The sequence below is a fragment of the Delphinapterus leucas genome, chromosome 8 (genome assembly GCF_059928025.1).
Source record: "Delphinapterus leucas isolate spDelLeu-1000000601 "Yukka" chromosome 8, BTC_Dleu_Yukka2, whole genome shotgun sequence".
NCBI classification, from domain to species: Eukaryota; Metazoa; Chordata; class Mammalia; order Artiodactyla; family Monodontidae; genus Delphinapterus; species Delphinapterus leucas.
The window spans coordinates 4,752,839-4,779,133 of NC_143136.1; the positions used below are offsets into that span (position 1 = coordinate 4,752,839).

Consider the following 26,295-nt stretch of genomic DNA (forward strand, 5'->3'; position numbering starts at 1 on the left):
GGAGCTGAGAGGAGAGGGGTGTATTATTCAGTGTTCTCCAGAGAAACAGAACCAAGAGGATGTGTGTGCATATATATATATTCTTAAAATAAAGGTATATATGATTTATTTTAAGAAATCAACTCACGCAATTGTCGCAACCAGCAAGTCCAAAACCTGCATGTAGGCCAGCAGGCTGGAGACCCAGGAAGAATTGCAGTTCTAATTCAAAGGCCGTCTGCTGGCAGTATTCCATCTTGCTTGGGGGACATCAGTCTTTGTTCTATGAAGGCCTTCAACTGATTGGATGAGGCCCACCCACATTATGGAGGGTCATCGGCTTTCCTCAAAGTCCACCAAATTAAACATCATCATCTCATTAAAAAAAAACAAAAAAAAACAAAAAGAACTTCACAGGAGCATCCAGTATATGTTTGACCAGGTATCCGGGCAGTGTGGCCCAGCCAGATTCACACATAAAATTAACCATCACACAGGGAGACAAGACAAAGTAAGAAAGGGAAGAGGTAGCAAGACTGGGACACAAGGTGAAGAGGGCTCGATAAAAGCTATGTGATATATATACATATATATGTATAACTGAATCACCTTGCTGTACACCAGAATATAACACAACACTATAAATCAACTATACTTCAATTTAAAACTTATTTTTAATTTTTCAAATTTTAAACTTTAAAAAAATAAATCTATGTGAGGAAAGAGGAGAGATGTCATTGAAGGGCACAAACTTGCAACCAGCAGGTAAGTAAGTCCTGGAGATCTAATGCACTGTATAGTGTCTATAGACAACAATATTGTATTATGAACATCAAACTTTCTAAGACATGAAGAAAACTTAATTATCCCCACCACAAAAAAAGAAGTCATAGTTCTGCAACATGATACAGGTGTTAGCTAACAATAGCAATCATGTTACAATATATAAATGCATCAAATCAACATGATGTACACCTCAAACTTACATGTATGTTATATGTTCAATGTATTTCAATTTTAATATATCCAAAAATTAATTTTTAAGCTAAATGGCATAGCCTGGGCCCCTCAGGTCATTACAGCATACAGGCGCTGCTGGAGCAGCTGTGTTTTGTGCCCAGGTTCAGGTGGGGAGATACAGGACCACTAGAGACAGAGGTTATGGAAAAAAAGTCCACTACCCCGCAGGAATGCATAGAAACCAACATGAGCGCTTTGCACTTCCACGGGGCACGGAATTGGGTGCTTTAAGCCAAAGTTAGCAGCCTTAAGAAGTACAGAGGCTGTTGCTAATACTTCGGTTACTTTCTGGGTTCACTTATGTGATGCTTTTGTCTTCTCGAGACCAGCCAGTCCATCCTGAATTTGGAAACCAAAGATTTCCCTGCATTTTCAATTTCAAGGCATGTCCAATTTATAGTCAACCAGACTCTCTTTTTAGATGAAGTGAAGGAATACGTGGTGTAGAACGTTACAGTATGTTCCTTTCAACAGAAAAAAGGTTGCAAGCCCAGGCTTGGGAAAAGGATTTTAAGGTTTCAGGACAGAGTCTCACTTTGATAAAAGAAGATGTTGATCGGCAGTACCGACAAGAGATTTTTTTTAAGAAACGCTGTCCCCTCGGCTTCTCCCACTCACAGACAGGTCTACTGCCCCCCTCTCTAGAATGATCCTTAAGTGAGGCCTTGGGGAGATTAATTCCCATCTCCCTCTGAGGAACGGGGTGGGGAGGACTGCTGGCGGGTGGCCGTTCCCAGGGCTGTAACTGGAGCCACGTTTCTTCTATTTATAGACATGCCCGCAGCCCTCTCCGCCCAGCTGCTGACTTTGGACTCAGTTGGGAAGCAGAGCAGTTTTGTCAACACACAAACGACATCACAATGTCCATCTCTGATTGCCTTCCCGATTACCCGGTCAAGTCGGATTTCGTAAATAGATTGAAGTCAGCCCTGGAAGCCAGGGATGAGGCGACAGTGAGGGATTTGATCTGTACTGAAGTTCGGCACGTGGACGCCGTGATAGAACTGGCCAACGACGACTGGATGAAGGACCCCTCGGCCCAGCTGCCCCCCGGGGTCCTCCTAGGTAACTGCGATGAATCCGCTGCTTCCCCATCGTGTGCACAGGGTTGGGGTGGGGAACATTCGGGGGTGGAAGGGCAAATGGTTGAAAAAGGCGAATGATACGTGCCCAGCTGTATGATTCTTATTTATATACATATGCACATGCTGCATATACTGTATATATACATGTACCTAGTATATATCTGTATATATATACATAGTATATGTATTAGTATATATATATATATCATAGTATATACATATACACATATTTACTACTATACAGTACATAGTAAATATATATATATACTATGTAAATATATACACAGTAAATATGTATATATATACTATGATATATAGATCTATACTATGATATATACTATGTGTCTATATATATACACATACACACACATATATATACACACAGTATGTTACATAGGCAGCAATTAAAGTACAATACAAAAAATTTAAAAAGAGAAAAATTAAACCGTGGCACCACCATCCCGACCCAGCACCTCTTTTCATTTCTCCACTTTTCTCCAAGCTAGTCTATTTGCATGTGTCAATTTCCTCTACTTATAACCGTGTGGTAGGTGATAAGTTTGTGTTCTGTTTGTTGAGTTAATATGCCTAAAGGACTTTCCATATTGCTACATGTCTTCTTAATTTCAATCACCTGTTGAGGTGATTAATGACAAAATACTTAAACCAAATGCCTACAAGAGGGGGCTATGTGTTTACATTTTCACTACTATCAGTAATGCTATAATTAGTGTCTATATTAGCATCCATATGCTTTTTTCTTATTCAGGGTTCTGTCCTTAGGATAAATTCTTAGGAGCTGTATTACTGGGACAAGGATAACAAATTTTCCAAATTGTTTTCTGAAATGATTTCTATTCCTCCTGATAGTGACTGTGTGTCACATCACACCCTGAACATTATGGGTGGTTAATATTCATATTTAAATCTCCAATTTAGTAAGTGCACCCTGGTCATTCTCCACTGCCTGCTCGTCCATCCTTTTATGTTTGTTTTTTAACATCTTTATTGGAATATAATTGCTTTACAGTGGTGTGTTAGTTTCTGCTGTATAACAAGGTGAATCAGCTATACGTATACACATATCCCCCTATCCCTTCCCTCTTGTGTCTCCCTCCCACCCTCCCTATCCCACCCCTCTATGTGGTCACAGAGCACCGAGCTGACCTCCCTGTGCTATGCGGCTGCTTCCCACTAGCTATCTATTTTACATTTGGTAGTGTATATATGTCCATGCCACTCTCTCAGTTCGTCCCAGCTTCCCCTTCCCCCCAACCTTTCTTTACTGCTCAGAACCAAGTCTTCTCTGTAGGGTTTGGGTTTTCTTTGTAGACCTTTTTACATGTGGGCCCTTGTCTAGTCAGGTCCTTGGGCAATATCTCCTCATTTCTTTATACCTTTTTGGTCATTTTGTAAGTCTCCTTCACATAACATGTGTATAATCCCGTTGTCATATTTGCTGAAAATGATATCCCTGACCACAGCTTAACTGTTCACTGCATCGTGCTAATTCTAGCTTGTCAGATGTGCCCTCCACAACGTTAGTCTTGACTCCTAAGGAATGTTCAGGGCTCCCCTCCCCCCACTAGACAGACTCCTTCCCAACACATGTGAGTGCATGCACACACGCGTACCACTGCACACACAAGGCACAAACACACACGTGCACAAACACATGCTCACACATCCAGGAAGGACACCAAAAGGGAACGTGCCTGGGACGTTGGTGCTTGCGAGTGGAGCTTTAATATGAGGAAGGGACAGATCAGAGACTGGAACCTCTAAGGGGGTGACCGTCCCTCTATTCCCCTGTGATGTGGGTGCACTCCCACTGTCTCTCACTGGTAGTGTAAACAAGTTGCAGAAGGCTTTAGGGAGAAACCGGCTCCTGCTTCTTCTTTTCCTTGGTTTTCCTAATATCTGGGGCACCGATCAGGGTGAGGCCCCAGGAGGCATGAGCCCAGAGAGCACCACACCTCTCTTCAGACCTTAGCTCTGCCTGGATGGGCAGGGGTCCTCACCGAGACAGCACCTGGTACACGCAACAATCCAGGAGCCTGCCCTGGGGTGCGGAGGGGACGTTGAAATCCTAAACTGTGCTTTGGCCAGGAGTGTTGAGCTCTACATTTTGCATGTGCACTCCAGACCCACCCTGCCCCCTGCCCAGTGCCTGCCCATGAGGTGCTCTTATGAGTCACATCATCCTGGCCCACGCTCTCTGACCCCCATCGGGTGTAGCTAACGCAAGGTGCTGCAAGGAGCGGGGAGGGGAGGGTATTTGCTCTGGGGACCCCTCCCTACCAGATCATCGCTGCGATTTGGCTTCACCATTGGGCTGAAGGCTTAGCTCCTGGGTGGCACCTCCCACCTCCTTCCTTGCCCCTTCAGACACAGGGAGGGGGGCTCCCACGGTGGCCCTGGGAACCCCAGCTGGCTTCCCTGGTCCTGCCCGCCTTTGCTATGCCCTGGAGTTGCGCTGTCTGCTTTCTGCTGGGATTCTGACTGGAGCAAGTGCCCGCTCATCACAGCCCCTTTTACAAGCCCATCCCAGCAGGTTGGGGATTTGTGTATTTGGAGCCCCGAGTTAAAATATCATTTCTTGTCCTTTAACAACAGCCTTAATCTGTTCTTTAGATTCATTTATTAAATAGCATAAGTGTTTTCACAGTAGGACACGTCATCAGTGCTACACATTAATATAAATTACAGGTAACATCTTACTATTTTAAATGAGCTACGTGAAAAGCTAATGATGTGATAATATTTTTCTCTCAGTATTAATAACATATTTTTATTAATCCAAGATAAAAATCTAGTCTTTCCAACTAAAATAAAATATCATTTCTTTTCACATTACTAATTGCCCTGCACCATCTCTACTGTCCCCACCACTTTACTAAACACTTGAAACCAATGAAATCTGTGTTAAGAGTGTCCCGTTCCCTCCCACGAAGAACCTGTATGTTCTAAATCATATCGTATCTACTTCTCCCTGCCGAACGGCGCAATTCAGAAGGACGAGAACAGGTCGATGCTGCTGACATCTTGTCAGGACTTGGGCTTGTTCTGGGTTGTTTTTGTTTCGGGATGATGGTAACTGAATGATTAAGCCTGTGACCTCAGGGCACATACTGTTGCCAATGATTTTATTGCGGGGGAAGCAGGCTGGGCTTGAAACCGGGGTAGAGATGCAGCACGTTCACACCTGCATTGGGGGGCCGCCTCTCTGGCTAACATGTGAGAGTAGGATTTGAAGGAAACAAGAAAGGTTAGGAAACAAGATCTAGTTAGGAGGTGATTGAAGGCAGTCACCCAGGTGAGAGATGACGGGGTCTAAACCAAGAGAGTGGGGTACACACAGAGATAAAGGCGAGAAATGACAAAGCTGAGAAATGCTGGGAAGGGGGTGGGGGTGAGTAGAGGGTAGTGCCACCGATCCAGACAGAAATCAGGGGGCTCTGTGACTGTGACAAAGTTTGAGCCTTTGCTGTGAGCCTGGCAGTAACGAGGGGAGAATAGAAACAGGAATAACACACAGGACCGCCTCCCAGGAGTTCAGAGTCCACCCTGTGTCATCACAGGTAGGCTATCAGGTGCCTCAAGTAGCCTTGGAGTGAGACGCTCCAGAGGGAAGCTTGGGCTCTGCCACCAACGAGCTGTGTGACCTCAGGGAAGTCACTTTCCCTCTCTGAGCCAGTGCCTTTACTTATTAAGTAGTTCATGAGATTCCATTAGTGATTCCCAAGCAGAGGTCCCTGAGCAAAGCCCCAAGGGGGAGGTCCCCGGAGAACCACGCTGTCAGAGAATACGCAAGGGCAGGTTAAAGGCTGGCTATGGCTTCACCACCACCAGGGGGTTGGGTGGTTTGCAGATGCACCTTGGGCAACGCTGGCTCGGATCATTGTTGAGGCCCCTTCCATCTCCAGGCTTCTCTGAGGCCGTGATCCCAAAGTCTCACTGTCTCAGCCTAAAATGGAGCGAGGTCTCCTTTTTCCTGAGCATGGGAGTGAATGGGCTCGTTCTCGGAGGGTAATTATGAGTCATGGGGGAACAGCCCTGAGAGAAGCAAGAGCTGCTTGCATTCAGACATACACGTGGGGTCTTTAGAATGTGTGAAGAGGGGTCAGAACTTGTAGCAGCACCTTGAAGGGCAGTCCACATTGGGAATGGATACTGGAATTTCAGTCCTCCTGAGGAGGAAGGTGAAGATGAAAGGGTGATGATGACCAAGAAGACCCAGCCGGGCCTGGTGAGGGGCAGGGACTGCAGGTGCCCACCCCGGCCAGGAGAAGGCAGGGCCGAAGGTCAGGCTGAGAAGGCTTTTCGGGGAAAGGGGAGGAAAAGTTGTCCATCCCAAGGACAACGCTTGCACAAAGAACTCTGAGTATTGTTCACAAGATGACAATTTGCAAAAATAAGAAGAAAAGTGGGCTTCCCTGGTGGCGCAGTGGTTGAGAGTCCGCCTGCCGATGCAGGGGACACGGGTTCGTGCCCCGGTCCGGGAAGATCCCACATGCCGCGGAGCGGCTGGGCCCGTGAGCCATGGCCACTGAGCCTGCGCGTCCGGAGCCTGTGCTCCGCAACAGGAGAGGCCACAACAGTGAGAGGCCCGCGTACCGTAAAAAAAAAAAAAAAAAAAAAGAGAAGTAACAATTCTTTCTGCTTGTCAACATGAATATACAAGGACCTTGCTTCTCTCAGTGAGATCTCCATGCTTGTGTGTGAGCTTATTACTCCCACCAAATAGAGCAGAAAAAATAATTATTATTTATTTATCTGCAGCCATGTCACATCACAATAAAAGCATAGGGAAAAGAGGTACCAGCCAAAAAAATGGCAGGAACGACTTGTTCTGGAGAACCCCTCAGGTATACATGGGTCCCCTTAAGGAGGGCAGAGGGCAAAGGAACTTAAAAATTCAGCCCCAGCAAATAGTGGGTGAAAGTACGGAATGTACCCTCCCTGCCTGGCCACGAGGCAGAAGAGTGGTCCTCAATCAGGATTCCCCTAAAGACGCAACATACCTGTGCCCTTGTGAAGCCACCTGCTCTCCTGCAAAGATGTACTTCGGATGCCCTGTGGGATGCTGGGAAGGGCATGGAGGTCTCTAAGAGATGATCAGCCCTCTCCCTGCTAGTCAGACTGAGACTGGCCCGCTGTGAGGGACCAGGGAAGGAGGCCTGGGACTGGGGCACAGCAATCTCTCTCATTCTCTCCCTGTGTGTGTGTGTGTGTGTGTGTGTGTGTGTGTGTGTGTGTGTGTGTAATGAGAGGAACAGAGCTGAGGTCCCAGCTCATCCACAATCTGCTCCCCCATCTTTCCCACCTACCCCCTCCCAACAAGAACCTTCTTGCCAGAACGACACCCAAATCCCAGGGCTTGTCAGGACCTCCCCTGCCTCCTCGGTTCACCTAGGCCATGCCCTCCTTCCAGACCCCACACAAGAGGGCCCCCCTGCACACCCGACCCACAGACCCACCACTTCCCTCCACAAGAGCACAAAGTCCTCAGTCTCCATCAGTTTCCAAAACACACAGCCTCGCCGGGCTAATTTTTTTTATTATTATTATTATTTTGCGGTACGCAGGCCTCTCACTGTTGTGACCTCTCCCGTCGCGGAGCACAGGCTCCGGACGCACAGGCCCAGCGGCCATGGCTCACGGGCCCAGCCGCTCGGCGGCATGCGGGATCCTCCCGGACCGGGGCACGAACCCGCGTCCCCGGCATCGGCAGGCGGACTCCCAACCACTGCGCCACCAGGGAAGCCCCCTCGCTGGGCTAATTTTTATACCCACTGAATATTTCATTCTCAAATACGGCCTCGTCGAGGTCAAGACCCTTGCCTGGTATCCGGAGCCTGGCTCAGGGTCTTAGCCCTGATAAGTGTTCAAACTCCGGGTGCCCTGGCTGCATGGGTTGGCCAAGCTATTTTGCTACCATTCACCCGGGTGGACACAGACTGCGTTTCCACAGACATGATTGGGATGAGTCTTTCTGCAAAGAAAGATTCGATTCTACTTTCTGCTAAAGGCAAGTCTCTACTGTTGAACATTAGCAACAACGGCATTACTCGTCCTCGCCCCTTTGCAGTGCCTTGATCAGCTCACTAACCAGCGAGCACAGAGCAAGAGAGAAAGCGTGGTGGGGGAGGGGTGGTGAGACCCCGCTTGCCCCCCAAATGCATCAACTGTACAATTTGGTAACTGGCGTAATCAAACTACTTAAGAAACAACTGATTACTAATTGCTATTATTAAGGATGTCAGCATTCCATGATTTTGCTGCTGATATCTTATGTACAAGTCAAGATGCTACTTGAATTCTTGATTGAAATAGAAAACTAGAGGCATTATGGTGTGTTTGGGGTAATGGTATTTAAGCATCTGGAGGCAAGTTAAAGAAATACTAATTGGGTTTTTATTAAGAGATCTCACCCAGCAGCAAGTATAGCTGGGGAACGAGTGTGGGTGAACGTGGGATGGACATAGACCCAGTGGGTCCGTTGGCAGAATTTAACTGTTCATTCAACCAGCTTGACGCTGAGCGCGCTGTGCCGTCCGAGGTACATCTACTCCCTTTGTCCCTGTGTGTGGAGGGGAACATCGCCCACGGAAAACCCAACAGCTGAATGTCAGTTAAGTAAGCACAACCCCTGCCTTGGAGGACTCACATTTGAACCAATGACAAGTGTGTGTACGTTGCTGGTGTAATGGATACAGCAAGAGATTAATGGTGAGGTGACCCTGGCTCTCCCACGGACTGAGTGGTCTTGAACCTTGAACCTGTGTGGTCAGTCCATCTCTCTGAACCCTAATTTCCTCATTTAAAAATATGGGATCAGTGGGGTCATCTCTCAGGGTGTTTCCAAAAGGGACGAACTAGGGTTCTAAGAACAATGACTTGTATTTATGGAGATTAACAAAACCCCACTGCCTTCACAACACCTTCAGGTGTCGTGCACCCTGGCAGAGGCCTGTGTAGACTGGGCCCCCACTTCAAAGGAACGGCTGGCTCCAGGCCAGATGGGCAGGAAAGGTATCGCCTGGTGGGAGGCTGGTTTACGAGCTCGAATCACCGAAGGCCAGCAGCCTTGCACAGGGCCAGCCTTGTTCTGATGGCTAGGAGTCTAAGTCCACAGACCAGAGCTTGTTAGCACTGGAGCCAAGCGCAAGTGGGGGCAAAGATGGAGGAATCACATGCAGTGAGCACTTCTCTTAGGTATGCGTTTCCCAAGGACTATTGTCTTTCCCACTTTCCCGGCTGAGAAAAATGAGGCTCAGAGAGGGTGAGTTCCACACCTCAGATGCCACAGCCGGAGGAGGTGGAAATCCAGAGCTCTTCCTGGCACTCCTTAATGCCTGTAATTGTCCTATGGCTGCATTCTACAGATGGGGACACCAAGGCTCACATGTGTTCCCTTACTGGGCAACAGCCAGGTAGGAACAGCACACAAACCGGGTATGTTTTCTGAGTTGTAGTCAAGGGTTCTTGACACATACCCACCCAGAGATGTGTGGCAGGAAGATCCATGAAAAACGTCCCCACTGAGGCTGTGACAACCATTCGACTTTACGTCAGACACACACACACACACACACACACACACACACACACACACACATGCACACAACATCAATAGCATGGAGTCCATCGCTTCAAATCATTCAAATAAGAGTATTAAGAAAAAACATGGATGAATGAATGGGGCGCTCGGCTGCAGAATAAAAACAAAAATGGGAAGCAGGAGGTCAGTGATGACAGGGAAGGATGCAGAGGCAAGAGCTCTGCCGTCTCTGCTGCAGCCCTGATCAGAGCATGTGGGGGCAGGGAGACCCTGCTCGAAGCAAAATGAAATTAAACCTTTCTAAGTACTTATAAATCAGCACCTAATGACACCATCCCACCACCAGCCGGAGCATTGCTCTTATTACTTTGATTCACAAGCCAGGAAAAGATCCGGAATTATGCACAAATTATTGTCCCATCTTCTTAATTAACGCTGATTGCAAAATTCTTGCTAAAGTCCTTGCTAACAGACTCAATTATGCACTGCCTGAATTGATTCACCCAGATCAAGTGGAGTTTATTAGAAATACACTTTCCTACAATAACATCAGATTATCTTTGAATATAGTTAAATTATTTAGGAATAAAATGGCTCCAGCAGCAGCCCTTGTTTTAGCTTCAGAAAAAATATCTCCCACCACCTAGAATGAAGATATTCCTTTGCTTTCTGCCAGACACACACCCTAGGCTCTATTTTCCCAGGAGCAGGTTGAATTGCTGTGCTGAGATGAGATATATGCCTTTGAGCTAATGGTCCAGCTTCAAAGCATATAGGCAGGAAGAAATATCCGACAGGGTCAAGTCTCAGCTCGCCCCAGTATGAACCGTCACTGCCTGTGGAACACAGTGAAATTGCAATTAGGCTAAATCAGGATTTTTTCAGAATCAAAATTGAGAAACAGGCTAATAAAGACATAATGTATGCTGATGACATACTTCTATTAGCATCACTCCCCAGCACACTGGAGAGTTTCGAAAGAACAAAAAGAAACAAGGATAAGAGGGAAGAGGCTTTTCTACCTTTTTCCAGGGTGATGGTGGTCCCTGCGATGGCGCACTCTGCTGAGGATAGACATTCCAAAGAAACGAATTGGGAATGGCAAATGCACTACCTATAGCCTGGTACCAAGTACCAAATTCAACAGCTGGATATTGAACAGGGTCTGGGCTTGTCCTAATCACCACATCCTGGCACATAGTAGGTGTGTAATAAATATTAACAGACCAAAAAACATATGGAGGACACAAAATCTCCTGGGTTGGCCCTGGAAAGATGAACGTGTTCTTGACAGGCTGGGATGGAAAGGAAGTTATTCCAAACTGAGGGAGCAAAGGGAGCAGGTGTGGAGCACACAGTCTGCACTCAGGGAAGTAGGAGCTGGCTGGAAATAGGGTGTGTTAGTCAGGGGAGAGGGAGGAATATCTGGGCAAGCACTTTGAGACTGCATTGTATTGTGTGAGGCCACAAATCCTAGACATAGGCATTTACACTTAAATGCAAAGGCAGTGAGAAGCCACTCAGCAATGGAATGAGATCATCTAATTTGGAAAAAAATGAAAAACTCCTACATATGTAGGAAGGATAGAGGTGGAGAGACTGGTGCTGGGAGTCATGGCTAGCTTCACACACCCACTCCCCCTCCTCCTTTACCAATAAAGTCCCTATGACAACACCATGTGCCCAGCTGGAGAAAAAACAACATTTCCCCACCTCCCCTGAAGCCAGGGCTGGCCTTGTTCAAGTCAATAATGGACTGAACAGCAGATCAAAGATGGCGGGAGAAAGAGTCAGTGAATTTGAAAACAGATCAATAGAGAGTATCCAGTCTGAAGAACAGAAAGTAAAACGATTGAAAATAAAATGAACAGGGACTGTGGGACAATATAGAAGGTCTGACACATTCAACCAAAGACGATTGAAAATAAAATGAACAGGGACTATGGGACAATATAGAAGTTCTGACACATTCAACAAAAGTCCAAGAAGGAGGATGGAGCAGAAAAAATATTTAAAGAAATAATTACCAAACATTTCCCAAATTGGATGAAAGATATAAACTTACAGATTCAAGAAGTTTAGCAAACCCAAAGCAGGATAGGCATCACAGGAGACAAATGTGTGCCTGGTATCTGGATGCTCTGTTGGCTGCTGTTCAGTCAAACTTGCCTTGAAAATAAAGAGCACGTTTCATTGCAGTGAAGGGAGGGAAAAAGGTATGCAGAGAAAAAGACGCAATAACAGCTTCTTATTTGGGGGTGCATGTAACTCTCCTTTTCACAAGCCTGCAGTCGTTCCCTACTGCCTACAGCAAAGGTCGGCAAACTATGACCCTAGGGCCGTCTACCTGTTTTTATAAATAAAGTTTTACTGGAACACGGCCCTGCTCATTCATTTACACAGTGTCCATAGCTGCTGTCATACTACAATGGCAGAGCTGAGTAGTTGCCACAAAGACCATATAACGTACAAAACCTAAAATATCCATCTGGCACTTTACAAAAAAGGCTTGGCAACCCCTGTCCAACAATGTACAGTTGCAATTTTATAGCAGGAGTCCAAGAGTCCAAAAGATGTGCTGTGAACTAACCCACCCCACCATCTCTCCCACATCCTTCACCCACCCTGTACTCCTGGGACTCTGATCAATAAAGACACTACTCATAGCTCAGTGGGGAGTAGGGGTTGCTCTGCAAAGTGTTTGCCATGAAAATTGACAGTGAACATTTAGAAACGTTGACAGCAATTTGACAATTAATATAACACCCACGTGTGTGATTACTGGACTTGTAATTACGCCCTTTTGCCATTTTATTCTTTCTTGTAATTAATTTTAATTGTATTTTGAAAGAGAATCACTCTGTGACAAACTGGGACCAAAAAAAAAATCCTTGGTCCTTCACTTGATGTGGTTGAGAAACCCTGGTCCGAACCAGGCCTCAGTGACACCCCCAGGCCCTCTCTCCCCTCTTGGCCTTGGGGCAGGCCATCTCTGATCTCCTGTCTTCACGTGCTCTGACAACATGCCCACCCGTCCTTCCAGGTGGCCCAGGAGCCTCGGGGTTCACGGGTGCCGTTTGCCTTGCAGGGTATTTGCTGGGGATCCACACCTTCGAGGGGGAGGGGAGAAAGAGGGATTGGCCGGTGACCCAGGCCCTGCCATGCCTCGGCCAGCCCCAAGGGGAGCTTTGGAGCTGATCCACGTATCACGGTTTTCCCACATGGGGTCACAGTGGCAGGACCTGTCTACCGGTACCCATCAGTCACTGGATCTGCCACGTCGAGAAGCGTATTCTGGAGTGAGACGCCTCTCTACCCAGAAGGAGCACACAGCCAGGGCAACAAGTCCTCCCTAACAGTGGGGTCTGGGCAGCACACCTCTGTGTCCACCAAAGGTCTTGGCCCTGCCGTGCACCTTGGCTCTGATCCCTCAGACCTACTCTGCGGCTTGCATCTTCCCCAGATCCCCGCTCTGCCTGCCTGATCGCTGCCCGGTCTCCCGAGAACCCACCTTCCAGACTGCACCCTGGGCCCCACCAACACAGCCCTGAGGCCAGGGACACCTGTCTGCCTCTTGCTCAGCCCAGAATAATGGGACACTCATCCCCCACCACAGGCCAAGAGGAGGAGACAGACACCCTCAGGGGTCATGAGCCATCTTTTCCTTCAGTTCCCTCTGTGCTTAGCTCAGATGCCACCTTCGGAGAAAGCCTGTCCTACCCCTACTTCCTGTCACTCTGATACCTTACCTGATGCGTTCTCATCTTCACACCTGTAACCCCTATCTATCAGTGATCTCACTCCACTTGTCAGCTAACAGCTGCCTTGTCTGTGTCTCCCACAAAGTGTAACCCTCCTTAAAGGCAAGGATTTCTGCTCTGAATCTCCATAGGCCTCTAGTACCTGAAAAATGCCCCTTATGTGTACACTCAATACAGAATAATTCCAAATGGTATAGAAATTTACCCTTCCACCTGCAAACTCTGAAAATATCAGTTTCACTAAACACTTCCAAAACTTGATTTTTTAAAAACCTTTCACAACTGGATAGGCAAAAAAGATGTCTTCTTTTAACTTGCGTTTCTAATTAGTAAAAATGGACGTTGTGTATATGTTTAGTGGTCATTTCTATTTCTTATCATGCCCTTTTCCTATTTTTCTGTTGAAAATTCAAAGTTCGCATTCTTTGCAAACCGAAACATAAGGACAATGAACTTTAAATGTGTCAGACACCACGGGGCTCGCTTTGGTCTGTGCACACTTGCAAAGTAACCAAAGGACTCCACCAGAAGCAACCCCCCTCCTCAACTACAGGGCCAGTAAACTTCTCATTTCTCGAAGGGAAGTAAAGGATGATAGGGCATAACCATCGGACCGAACCAACTTCAGGAGAGAAGTATTTTGCTCCCCGTGTGAGATTCATAAAAAACAATCAGTCTGAACAAGCAATTTGTCTCAAGAGGCAGGAGCTGCAATTTTATCATGTAATTAAATCCCCATGACAGTTGTAAAGAAACTTCGTCACCTTTATCAGGGAGAACTTCAATGAGATGCTTTCCATCACCAGAGTCCATAAGTGTCCTTCCAGGGCTGTTTACTCGTGGCTGTGCCTGCCGAGGTCCGGGCTGCCCCACCTCCCGCTCAGCCACAGAGGTGGGCAGTGCTCAAGGGCACCTTTGCTTCTGAGCTCCCGGAAAAGCCCTCCTGGGCCCTGATGAAAGCAGCACTTGACCTTTGGATGAGATGGCATTCGTAATGAGAAGTGACCATGCTGCTTTGCAGGATCTGTACCAGGCTGGGTAGTGCTGTCGGGAAAATAAGTTAGCGAGGTGTCGTCCCCCAGTATTGTACTCTTCCACATGACGGGAATGAGATTTCTCAATAATGTGAAACGAGTACAGACAACTTAATTCATTATTAATAGATACACTTGATCTGAGGAAGTAAAACGTTTTAATGTTTTGTTAAATGAGGTGTGCTGTGCTAACATTGTTATTTGGAGAGAAGGTTAGGATACGTTAATATTTTTGGATGTTAATGTCTGTGTGACTAACTCTGGTGAATGGGTGGGTGGGTGTGTCCTGGGCTCTTAAAAGCAGAGCCTTACATGCCGGCTCAGCTTATTATTTTTAAAAAATGTTTTAATTTTTTTGTGTGAATTGCTTCTTTCACTTACATACTATTTTCTTTTTTTTATTGAAGTAGAGTTGATTTACAATGTTGTGTTAGTTTCAGGTGTAAAGCACAGTGATTCAGTTATACATGTATATATATATTCTTTTTCAGATTCTTTTCCCATATAGGTTATTACAAAATATTGAGTATATATAGTTCCCTGTGCTATACAGTAGGTCCTTATTGTTTATCAATTTTATATATAGTAGTGTGTATCTGTTAAGGTCAAATCCCTCATTTATCCCTCACCCCACCTTTCCCCTTTGGTAACCGTAAGTTTGAAAAAATGTTGTAATTTTAAAAAGCTAAGGGAGTAGGGATGAAGGACGAGTGGGCTTTAGAAATTAAATAAGGAGAGTGAGGGTCAAAAAAGGTGTGAAAGTAAATCCACGGTAAGACCTGGGGCCAGTGCCAGGCGGTGTGGGAACGTTGAATTTAGTCTGTCGGATTTAGTCCATGGCCATTTACAGAAACAATTCGGGTAGGAAGCAGAATATTGATCAGGATAACAGGATGCATTAGTTTGTTTGAGAAAGTAATCAGAATCTCATTATGTCCCCAAGGGGAATGACTTCCTGCCCTAGTGTGCCCATTTACTTGGACGCTTGACCCCAGAAGGAAGCTAGACATTTGCCCAATGGCCTAGGAAAGAATCCACACAGTTGCCCTTTCCTAAGAGCACAGGGAAACTCTACCTCGTGGCCCAAACACATGGGCAGTCAAGGCCCTGGATAACCAGCCTGACCCTGTAACAAACACACCAGCCACATTTCAGGCTCTGCTGGGTTGTTCCACAGAACATCACCAGAGCTCATCCTCAGACACTTCTGAGGAAAAGGAAATCATTCATCAATTCAGTGGCAAGATGCAAAGATCCTGATATCGCGTGAAAATAATAATTACCATTTGAACGCTACCATTTTTATCTCATTATCATTTTAAGGTGGATTTTTTGTTTTTTCTGTCTCATTTGTTGGAGAAGCAAAAATTCCCTCTTGTTAGCTACCAACGCTACAAGACTTGGTATGAAGAACCAGGTTTTGTGTCTCCCATGGGCAAAACATTATGCTTATAAGTCCCCAAAATATTCTTTACAAAAGTATATTCAGGACTTGAGGACACGGGAAGGGGGAAGGGTAAGCTGAGACGAAGTGAGAGAGTGGCATGGACATATATACACTACCAAACGTAAGGTAGATAGCTAGTGGGAAGCAGCCGCATAGCACAGGGAGATCAGCTCGGTGCTTTGTGACCACCTAGAGGAGTGGGATAGGGAGGGTGGGAGGGAGACGCAAGAGGGAGGGGATATGGGGATGTATGTATATGTATAGCTGATTCACTTTGTTATACAGCAGAAACTAACACACCATTGTAAAGCAATTATACTCCAATAAAGACGTTAAAAAAAAAAAAAAGTATATTCACATCCAGTGGACTACCTGGCAAGCTAGGTAGAGAGATTCAGTCTGTTCACTGAATCATCCAGATAAAAGTTGGGTATCCTCTTCTGCTTGCATTTTTGTATCCTAAGTTCACTCCACACTCTGCAATAAAAGGCCTCAGCAGTTAAATTTCTTTACAAATGAGTTTCCTCCATCAAATAGGTACCATCTGAAACTTCATCTGAAACACTAAAAATATGAAATGTGTTGATGTGGAGAAAACTGTATTCATCAGAGCCCCTCTCTTTCACAAAGGGCACTGTATTTGTCCTTGACCAGCTCCCTGAAGCTGAAGCTGAAACTAGCAAGGCCTGAGAATGTGTGGAACCACACTGAAAGGGAGATCAGGGAGGAAGACTGCAGTGTTTGCGCCAGAGAACAGGGAAGTGGAGATGGAGAAGACTCGTGGGACAAGCCTGTACAAACTGTGATAGACCCCTTCACACCCTCAGTATAGTTACCAAACTCGCTAAGTAATATTGTTGGTTGGCTAACTTGAAAGCAAACAAACCAACCAGAAAAAAAATTCAATGAGCTAACTTTGTGCCACAGGCAGGACAGAACACACACATTCGAGCAGACACAGAAGTGGGGAAACACGAGGAGGCAAAGCACAGGGGTGTTCAGGGTTCCAGGGAGGACTCTGGGTTACACAAAACCAAGGGTCCCAGTGAGTAAGGGAACTCAAACTGACACAAGTTACTCTACACAGGCATGCTTTGAGGGTTTTAAAATAAAGTCAAATAATTTGCTGCACTTAGGCCACCTAAAGTTAGGTATAAACATGACCACATCCATAGCACGGCTACCTCTGAGCTTAAAAACAAGAAAGAGAAAACTCAGGGCTTTCCTGGTGGCGCAGTGGTTGGGAGTCTGCCTGTCAATGCAGGGAACACAGGCTCGATCTCTGGTCTGGGAAGATCCCACGTGCCTCAGAGCAACGAAGCCCGTGCACCACAACTACCGAGCCTGCGCTCTAGAGCTCTCGAGCCGCAACTACTGAGCCCACGTGCCTAGAGCCCGTGCTCCGCAACAAGAGAAGCCACCTCAATGAGAAGCCTGTGCACCACAACGAAAAGTAGACCCCTCTTGCCGCAACTAGAGAAAGGCCCGCATGCAGCAACAAAGACCCAGCGCTGCCATAAATAAATAAATAGATAAATAAATAAATAAAATTTTTAAAAAAGAAAGAGAAACCTCTAGTGCCAGAAACGAGGGGACCCCCGGCAGTGAGTGGCAATTTCAACCAAGTGATTCACGAGGACAACAGGATCCTACGGACCTGGGATGTTGGTTTCACCCACCAATTTGATACCCACTCGTCCACATGTTCACTCAAATGATCAGTAAGCCTATTATACAGTATCAGGCTGGAAACAGATTCTGGTCTTCCCTTGTGAGCAATGGTTCTCAACCTTGGCTGCATGTTAGAAGCACCTGGAAAGCTTCTAACCATCCTGATGCCCACGCTGCCCGCTCCAGCCCATTACATCAGAATCTCTCAGGCTGGGATCCAGGCAGCAATGTTTTTAAAGCTCCTCAGTGATTCCACTCTGCAGCTGCTGCTTTTTAGGCACCATGTATATTATTTCTCCAGTTCAAGTTTTTTAGCAATATTTTCCTAAACAAAGATCCATATTTTTCCATCTTCTGTAAAAGGTTTTCAACCTTCGATTACAGGTTGAAATATTCATACCTATGCCTACATCTCCTTGCATATTAATGAGATAACCATGACACAAAAGAAAATTCTTTGAGTCCACCCTCACTTCTTCCTAGTGACCCACAGAGCTCCAAGTACCCCCACTTCCTTTTCTAAATACTCCCAACCAATCCTTTTCATGATCCATTTAGGGATCTTGCCCAGAAATGACATCAATTCAGACTTGAAGAATCAAGTTCTTTTCCTATTTGAAAATGAAAACTGTAGTCTTCTGGTCCTTCATCTGTTTTATCTCAGTTTCTCAAAGATTTTGACAATTGCAGAGAAACTTCGTACACAAATTCACCCTTGGAAGAAACTGAGTTTTCATATGGACTGAAGTAGGCAGAGAAGATAAGCCTTGAGTTACATCTTGAAGGCTATGCATCGCCTTTTAAACAAGCTGAGAAGGATGAGGATGATAAAAATGAGATAGGAATGGCTTGATCCAAGCAAGGTTTTGATGGGCAGAATTGGTGTGCAGCAGGAAAGGAGGAGCCCAACCAAGAGAGCTGGGTGAGGAAACAGTGTTACTCACGTAAGTAAAGGACATCGTTCAGCTGGTGGGAAGGAAGATAAAGAGCTCCTGTGTGTTGGGGTCCGATGGTCGCTGCTTTTTTCCATGTGATCTTTTTTATTGAGTTATGATTTACACACAATATTACATTAGTTTCAGGTGTATAACATAGTGATTCGGTATCTTTATACATTATGAAATGTTCACCACAATAAGACCAGCTACCATGTGTCACTATAAAAAGTTGTTACAATATTATTGACTATATTCCCTGTTGTATTATTACATTCCCTTGACTTATTTATCTTATAGCTGCAAGTTTGTACCTCTTAGTCTCCCTTAGCTATTTTACCTGTCCCCTCCACCCCTCTCCCCTTTGGCAACCACCAGCTTATTCTCTGTATCTATGAGTCTGTTTCTGTTTTGTTTTGTTTTGTTTTTGGATTCTACATGTAAGTGAGATATTACAATATGTGTCTTTCTCTGTCTAACTTATCTCACTTAGCATAATAGCCTCCAGGCCATCCAAGTTGCCACAAATAGCAAGATTTCATTCTTTTTACAGCTGACTAATATTCCATTGTATATACATACCACATCTTCTTTATCCATTCGTATCTGGATGAACACTTAAGTTCCTTCCATATCTTGACTGTTGCAAATAGTGCAGCAATGAACATAGAGGTACATATATCTTTTCTAATTAATGCGGGGTTTTTTCCTTCAGATAAATACCTAGAAGTGGAATTGCTGGATCATATGGTAGTTCTATTTTTAGCTCCATACAGTTTTCCATAGTGGCTGCACCAGTTTACATCCCTACCAACAGTGCACAAGGGTTCCCTTTTCTCCATGTACTCATTAACATTTGTTATTTGTGATCTTTTTTGGTGATAGCCATTCTGACAAGTGTGAGGTGGTATCTCATGGTGGTTTTGATTTGAATTTCCCTGATGATTAATGATGTTGAGCATCTTTTCATGTGTCTGTTGGCCATCAGTATGTCTTCTTTGGAAAAATGCCTGTTCAGGTCCCCTGCCCATATTTTAATTGGATTGTTTGTTTTCTTGATATTGAGTTGTATGCATTTTTAATATATTTTGGATGTTAACTTCTTGCCAGACATATCATTGGCAAATATCTTCTTCCATTTAGTAGGTTGCCTTTTTGTTTTGTTGATGGTTTTCTTCACTGTGCAAAAGTTTTGTAGTTTGAATTGGTCCCATTTGTTTGTTTTTGCTTTTGTTACCCTTGCCTTAGGAGACATATCCAAAAAACATATTGCTAAGACTGATGTCAAAGAGGTTACTGCCTATGTTTTCTTTTAGAAGTTTTATGGCTTCAAGTCATATTTAAGTCTTTAATCAATTTTGAGTTTATTTTTGTGTATGGTGTAAGAGAGTGGTCCAGTTTCATTCTTCTCCATGTAGCTGTCCAGTTTTCCCAACATCATTTATTGAAGAGACGTTTCTCCATCATATATTCTTGCATCCCTTGTTGTAGATTAATTGACCATATGTGTTTATTTCTGGGGTCTCTATTCTGTTCCACTGATCTATGTGTCTATTTTTGTGCCAGTACCATACTGTTTTAATTACTATAGTTTTGTAGTATAGCTTCAAGTCTGAGAGTGTGATATCTCCAGCTTTGTTCTTCTTCCTCAAGATTGCTTTGGCTGTTTGAGGTCTTTTGTGGTTCCATACAAATTTTAAGATTATTTTTTCTAGTTCTGTGGAAAATGCCATTGGTATTTTCATGTGGTTTGCATTGAATCTATAGATTGCTTTGGGTAGTAGAACATTTCAATGATATTGATTCTTCTAATCCATGAGCACCAAATATCTCTCCATTTGTTTGTGTAACCTTCAATTTCTTTCCTCAATGCCTTACAGTTTTCTGAGTACAGGTCTTTTACCTCCTGAGGTAAGTTTATTCTTTCTGATGCAAATGTAAATGGGATTGTTTTCTTCATTTGTCTTTCTGATAGTTCATTATTAAGTGAATAGAGATGCAACAGGTTTCTATATATTAATTTTGTATCCTGCAACTTTATTGAATTCTTTTATTAGTTCTAGCAATTTTTGGAAGAGTCTTTGGGCTCTCCTGTATATAGTATCATGTCATTTGCAAATAGTGACAGTTTTACTTCTTCCTTTCCAATTTGAATGCCTTTTATTTCTTTTTCTTGACTAATTGCTGTGGCCAGGACTCTATGTGTTCCCTGAGAGTAAATGTGTATATTTTTTGTCTCTGAATCCCCCAAACCTAACAGCACACCCTACAACATAATATTACACAAATGATTATTGAATAAATAGGTGAATGAATGGATTGACTTTCAGCCATTTGTGGGGGTTTCCTTGGTTTTGTTTTTATTTTGCTTGGCTTTTTTTTAATGTAAGAGTCACACATACAGCTCTTCTTGTTCTTTAAAACAACAACTCTGCCATGCTGCCGTGTAGAACTAATCTCCATGTCCTACTCGTGAAACCAATTCTGTCTACCGTAAGCTATTTTTAAAGCTCTCACAAGGAACCAAGTCTGTTTCTGGACTACTACCCCATACCCACTGAAATCAAGCTTGAGTATTTAGGGTGCTGTTGACAAATATAACACTTGGAAAGCTAAATTTAGCATAGAACACAGGGTGGCATGGCTCTTATCCCTGGACTCACCTCCAGGGTCCCACCCCTTTTAAAAATAGCCCATGACAACATGTATCAGGTACAAAAGAATGCTCCAGTTTAAAGTACAGGCTCCAGTTGGATCCTGGATTATAGTTGCATATGAAAAGTCTTTCAGAAATGTATCTAATTACAAGCTATCAGTCTGAGAAAATAACAGGGCAGAAAGGCTATGTTTAAAGAAACGAAATACCTAAAGAATTAATATTGCTACTGAAATGAATAGAGCAATGACATAATATGGAAATGAAGAGGGAAGAGTAGATGACTTTATTCTAGTGGACGTTCCAGAAAGGAAATGGTCTCCGTAGTGTTACTGTTTGTCATTCTCCATAAGCTCTTGTCGCTTGCGTCTGATAAAGGCTGCATGCTCCTTGCAAACATGGTCTGCATAATCTTTACCACTGCATTTTCCATAGCACTCAGCAGTGCTCTGGGACACCCCCAGCCCCTATACTATCTTCACCAACGTGAGCCCTTCAGCCTTTGAGGCACTGTCAACACCACTTATCCGCCTGCACAAAGCATCACAGAGGAGCAGAGGCTACACCTCTCCCATCCCAGCACCCTGCAACCCCCTTCTGTAGAGAAGATGTGGGCTTTACCATTTGGGGGAAGCTCCAGGCCTTGGGTCAGCCCGTGTAATACAGTTATGCCTGCAAATCAGGTCTATGATGAGAGTAAAACATCTCTATTAAATTATAAGTGCATCCAATCTCCCCTCCACTCTTTACTGCAAGCCTTGCTAAGAAAGGTCAAGAGTATTCTGCTGGGTCCCCCCCTTTGTGGAAAATCTCAATGAAAGGGGCGCCCCAGGGGCCAGATTACTCTGAGAGATCCTGCTCAGGCTTTAGAGGGACTTAGAGAGAGGCAGGGGGTGGTCAGGGGGCAGCTTTGGGGAGTGAATGAGGGTGAGAGAGAGGGGCATGGGAAAAGAGGGTGCTTACGAAGTGCAGCTCTGACTAAAGAGGTGCTGCCTTGTGAGCCCTAATCCTTGACGTCAGGTCTTTTCTCCTGCTGTCTCTATGCTGTTTGACTGCAACACCACATAGCAATGGATCCCACGATCCCTGGGCTACTGCTGGCACTGAGAGGATGGTGGCTGCTGATACTCACACCTCCCTCCCCCGGAGCCTCTGTGCCTAACTCTCCTGGGCACATGTTCCACCCCCTTTGCTGGTCCAGGCAGTGCCCTCCCGACTCTCCTTCCTCCCTCTAGCCTCTGGTCACATTTTTTATTGTAAGTCACATAGACGTGGCACAGGATCCTGTCAGCCAACTGCACTGGCCCATCCCAGCTTCCTAGCAGGGGAAAAACAAGAATTGGAAAAAATATATGAGAATTGTGTTTTATCTATGTTATAAGAAAACAGTGACCTTATTAATTTTTTTAAAAAACTTTCCATTGAAGTATAGTTGATTTACAATGATTCAGGTGTACAGCAAATTGACTCAGTTTTATATATATATATGAATATATATATTATTTTTCAGATTCTTTTCCATTATAGGTTATTACAAGATATTGAACATAGTTCCCTGTACTATAGTAAGTCCTTGTTGTTTATCTATTTTATATATAGTAGTGTGTATCTATTAATCCCAAATTCGCAATTTATCCCTCCCTCCCCCACTTTCCCCTTTGGTCACCATAAGTTTATTTTCTATGTGTGCGAGTCTATTTCTGTTTCGTAAATAAGTTCATCTTTATCATTTTTTTAGATTCTACATATAAGTGATATCATATTTGTCTTTCTCTGTCTGACTTACTTCACTTAGTATGATAATCTCTAGATCCATCTATGTTGCTGCAAATGGCATGATTTCCTTCTTTTCTATGGCTGAGTGATATTCCATGATAGATAGATAGATAGATAAATACATAGATAGTTAGATAGATAGATAGATAGATAGATAGATGATAGATAGATCACATCTTCTTTATCCACTCATCTGTCGATGGACGTTGTTTCCATGTCTTGGCTATTGTAAATAGTGCTACTATGAACATAGGGGTGCATGTATCTTTTCAAATTAGAGTTTTCATCTTTTCTGGATATATGCCCAGGAGTGGGATTGCTGGATCATATGGTAACTCTATTTTTCGACTTTATTAATTTTTAGACAATAAAATAAAGCCCTGAACTACAGTGTAGCAAGTAGCTAGTAAGTTACTAATAAAGAACTGTTACCATCCATTAAAAAAAAAAAATTGTGGCATCTCTCGTCTTCAGCAAGGGATGCGCATTTTGGGATCAGTTCTCAACAACTGGAAGAATCTCACAAGCCACCTGGGGCCCCAGATGATGCCTTTGGGAATCCCTGGTGTGTCCTACTACGGAGCCTCCCACGTGGGGACACTTGTGCAGAGCCCGGTCATTTGCAGTGTCCAGCTGGGCCTCCCTCACACAGCCTCGGGGCTGACACAGACCTCAGAACACACATCCATTCACCACTGGTAACAGCAGCTAAGGAAGCGGACGGGATAAAAGCAAGAAGACACGCTACAGAGCGGGAAAGAGGAGCCCTGCCTACTTTAGGCTGTCTGCCCTTGTCATGCGGAGAGCTGTTTGGAAGACATACAGATGTGCCTGTCTCTAGAGTTTACATCTATACAATCACAAGGGTGGCTGAGCTCTTTGGCATATTAGTGGTCACGTGATGCTGGCCATATCAAGTAACCATTATCACATCAGAGCCCACAGGAGTTAAAAATACACCATCACCCGAGCCCCAACTGGATGACAATTGAGTAATAACAATAGAAATAGCTCACACTCCATAAGACCATCTTTCCCCTTCCTGGAGAACTTTTCTGAGACCATCGGCATTGCAATGAAGAGACAGCCAGAGCCAGTTACAGGGAAACTTCAGATCTTTCAGAAGATGGGAAAAGAGCCTCAAGCAAGAGCTGGGTGGCCAGTGCTCGAGTACCATGCTGCCTTGGTCACAGGAGACCTGGACCGTCTTAAGCTCCTCATGGACCAGTTCTTCCAGGACGCCAACGTGGTGTTTGAGATCAAGAAGGATGAGATGGAGTGGCAGGTGAAATCCCCGGCCACGTTTGGACCGTCAGGTACCCTTCCTCCTTTAAAGCCCTGTTATTTATTTTTTTAAGGAGCTACTAACACACCTCTGAACATATAGCTCCAGTGTGTAGACTGCTCACATGGGTGCTGCATTTAACATACTCGAGCAAAAGACATCTAGAAGCCAAACTTTGCGTGCATGATTTTTAAGAAGTAGTTTCTGTTTTGTTTTGTTTTTTGCGATACGCGGGCCTCTCACTGCTGTGGCCTCTCCCGTTGCGGAGCACAGGCTCTGGACGCGCAGGCTCAGCGGCCATGGCTCACGGGCCCAGCCGCTCCGCGGCATGTGGGATCTTCCCAGACCGGGGCACGAACCCGTGTCCCCTGCATCGGCAGGTGGACTCTCAACCACTGCGCCAAGCCCTAAGATGTAGCTTTTAGGTGAGAGATGAGAGAGATCAAATTGGAAAGGCCAAGCTGTTGGTGAGAAGGCCCCTTCCCACGCTGGAGGTGCCTCTTGTCTTCAAAAAGAGCTTTGGTTTGAATGCTGATCTGCCAGAGCCTGGATCCAGCAGCCAGGGAGGCAGAGATAAAGTACAGCCTCTCCTTTGAGTGCGCCCGGAGCGGGCCCCTGGCGAGAAGCCGTGGGCTAGTTTCCTCTGTGAATCCGTGAGCACCACGGCTCCAGCGGGGAAGCTGGGACACAGCCAGCGTCGTGGAGGGACAGCTCTCGGGAGACGCTCCTCCTGGAACCCAGGGGAGCCTGGGAAGGGGAAGGAGGGGGAGAAACCAGAGGTCCTTAAGTTGTATATGTCTGCATTCTTGCCGCCTGGACACTGTCGCTATGTGCCGGGCAGGCAAACATACCCCCAGATAGAGAGAAGTCCCCTCACCCCATCTGGGATGAACAGACCTTCTGACCATCAGGCTGCAGTGTGACCCCCTTGGCTGGCACTCTGCCTTGGGCACCCTTCCTCCCGTGCATCCCGATGCCACATGTTTACCGAGAGGGTTCATGTGTTGGAACCTGTGAGGATTTCAGACTCTGTGGTCAGTGGGCCAATGGCCAGTGCCCCGTGGCCCTGACTTGTGATCTCTGGCAGGCCAAGAATGAGGAAGGGCGGTTGCCAAAGCACTGATCCAGTCTGTGTACACCTCACACAGGGAGAAGGGAATAAACCCAAACCCTGCCAAAGGGCTGAGCAGCTCAGAGCCACCAGCGAGGCGGCAGAGGCTGCGGGGAAGGCACACGCAGGTCTAGTCTGGGCCAAAACCCCTCCCAGCCAAAGGCATCCCAGAGCCTTTTTGGGTCTCCTCTCCCTCACCTGTCCCAGATGGGGCACACATCTTCCTCCAGAGGGCTGTGTGACCATTCAACCAAGAATGCCAACAGCTTGAATGTTCGATTAATGTTTTTTTTAATCGCATGCCTCGCAGCCCTGGACACACACACACTCAAATGTTGCATTGATAGATATTAATGTCAGTTCATGGTCTGAATCAAAGCCTCCGTCCTGTTTTCCCCCTCAATCTTTCCACCCCTAAGTTTGCTGTTTTTCTATGGCACATCTGTACGACAGGAGATTAGAGCATTGTGGCAGTGAAGGGACCTGAGATATTACCGAGCAAAAGGGCAGCCCTGGGAGTTAGTGCTGGCCTGAGGCCTCAGTGCAGGCTGGGAAGAGAGGATGGACACTTCTGGAGTCTGTGCTCTTTCATCTCAGCCACCTGAATTCTCCCAGCTGGTCCAGTAGCAGAAATGACCAAACCCGGGCTGAGAACAGTGGCCCCGACACTGCCCTCACTCATACGAGGACTTCCTGGAGGCCAATTCAGCTCCTCCTGAAGGGAGCCATGGGGAAGGGGATACACAGGTTCATAGTGGCTGGCTCCTGGTTACCACATCCACGATGGAATGCTGGCCCCATCAAGCTCGCAGTGCCAGGAAAGCATTAGCATGGAGGAGTGGATGTTTAGAGGGAGGTATCACGTGGGGAGAAGCCTGCTTCTGTGCTCTTCCTGGTGGCAGAACCTGGACCAAGGGTGCGATTTACAGGAAGCTGATTGATGATTCAGGTTTACTGAATGAGAGAGCTGC

At 45.5% G+C, this 26,295-nt stretch overlaps 1 protein-coding gene across 2 annotated transcripts in view; it reads left to right on the top strand.

Moving 5' to 3' along the window:
- The first annotated feature begins 1,859 nt into the window (after positions 1-1,859).
- Positions 1,860-26,295, top strand: part of ASB18 (ankyrin repeat and SOCS box containing 18) — a 62,846-nt gene continuing 38,410 nt past the window's right edge. Inside the window, exons 1-2 of one of the 2 annotated variants that reach the window (XM_022568048.2) lie at positions 1,860-2,064; positions 24,122-24,244. In XM_022568048.2, coding sequence (XP_022423756.1) covers positions 1,860-2,064; positions 24,122-24,244 — 328 coding nt within the window. The remainder of the gene's footprint in view (positions 2,065-24,121; positions 24,245-26,295) is intronic. The other variant, XM_089916175.1, reaches the window with a different exon arrangement.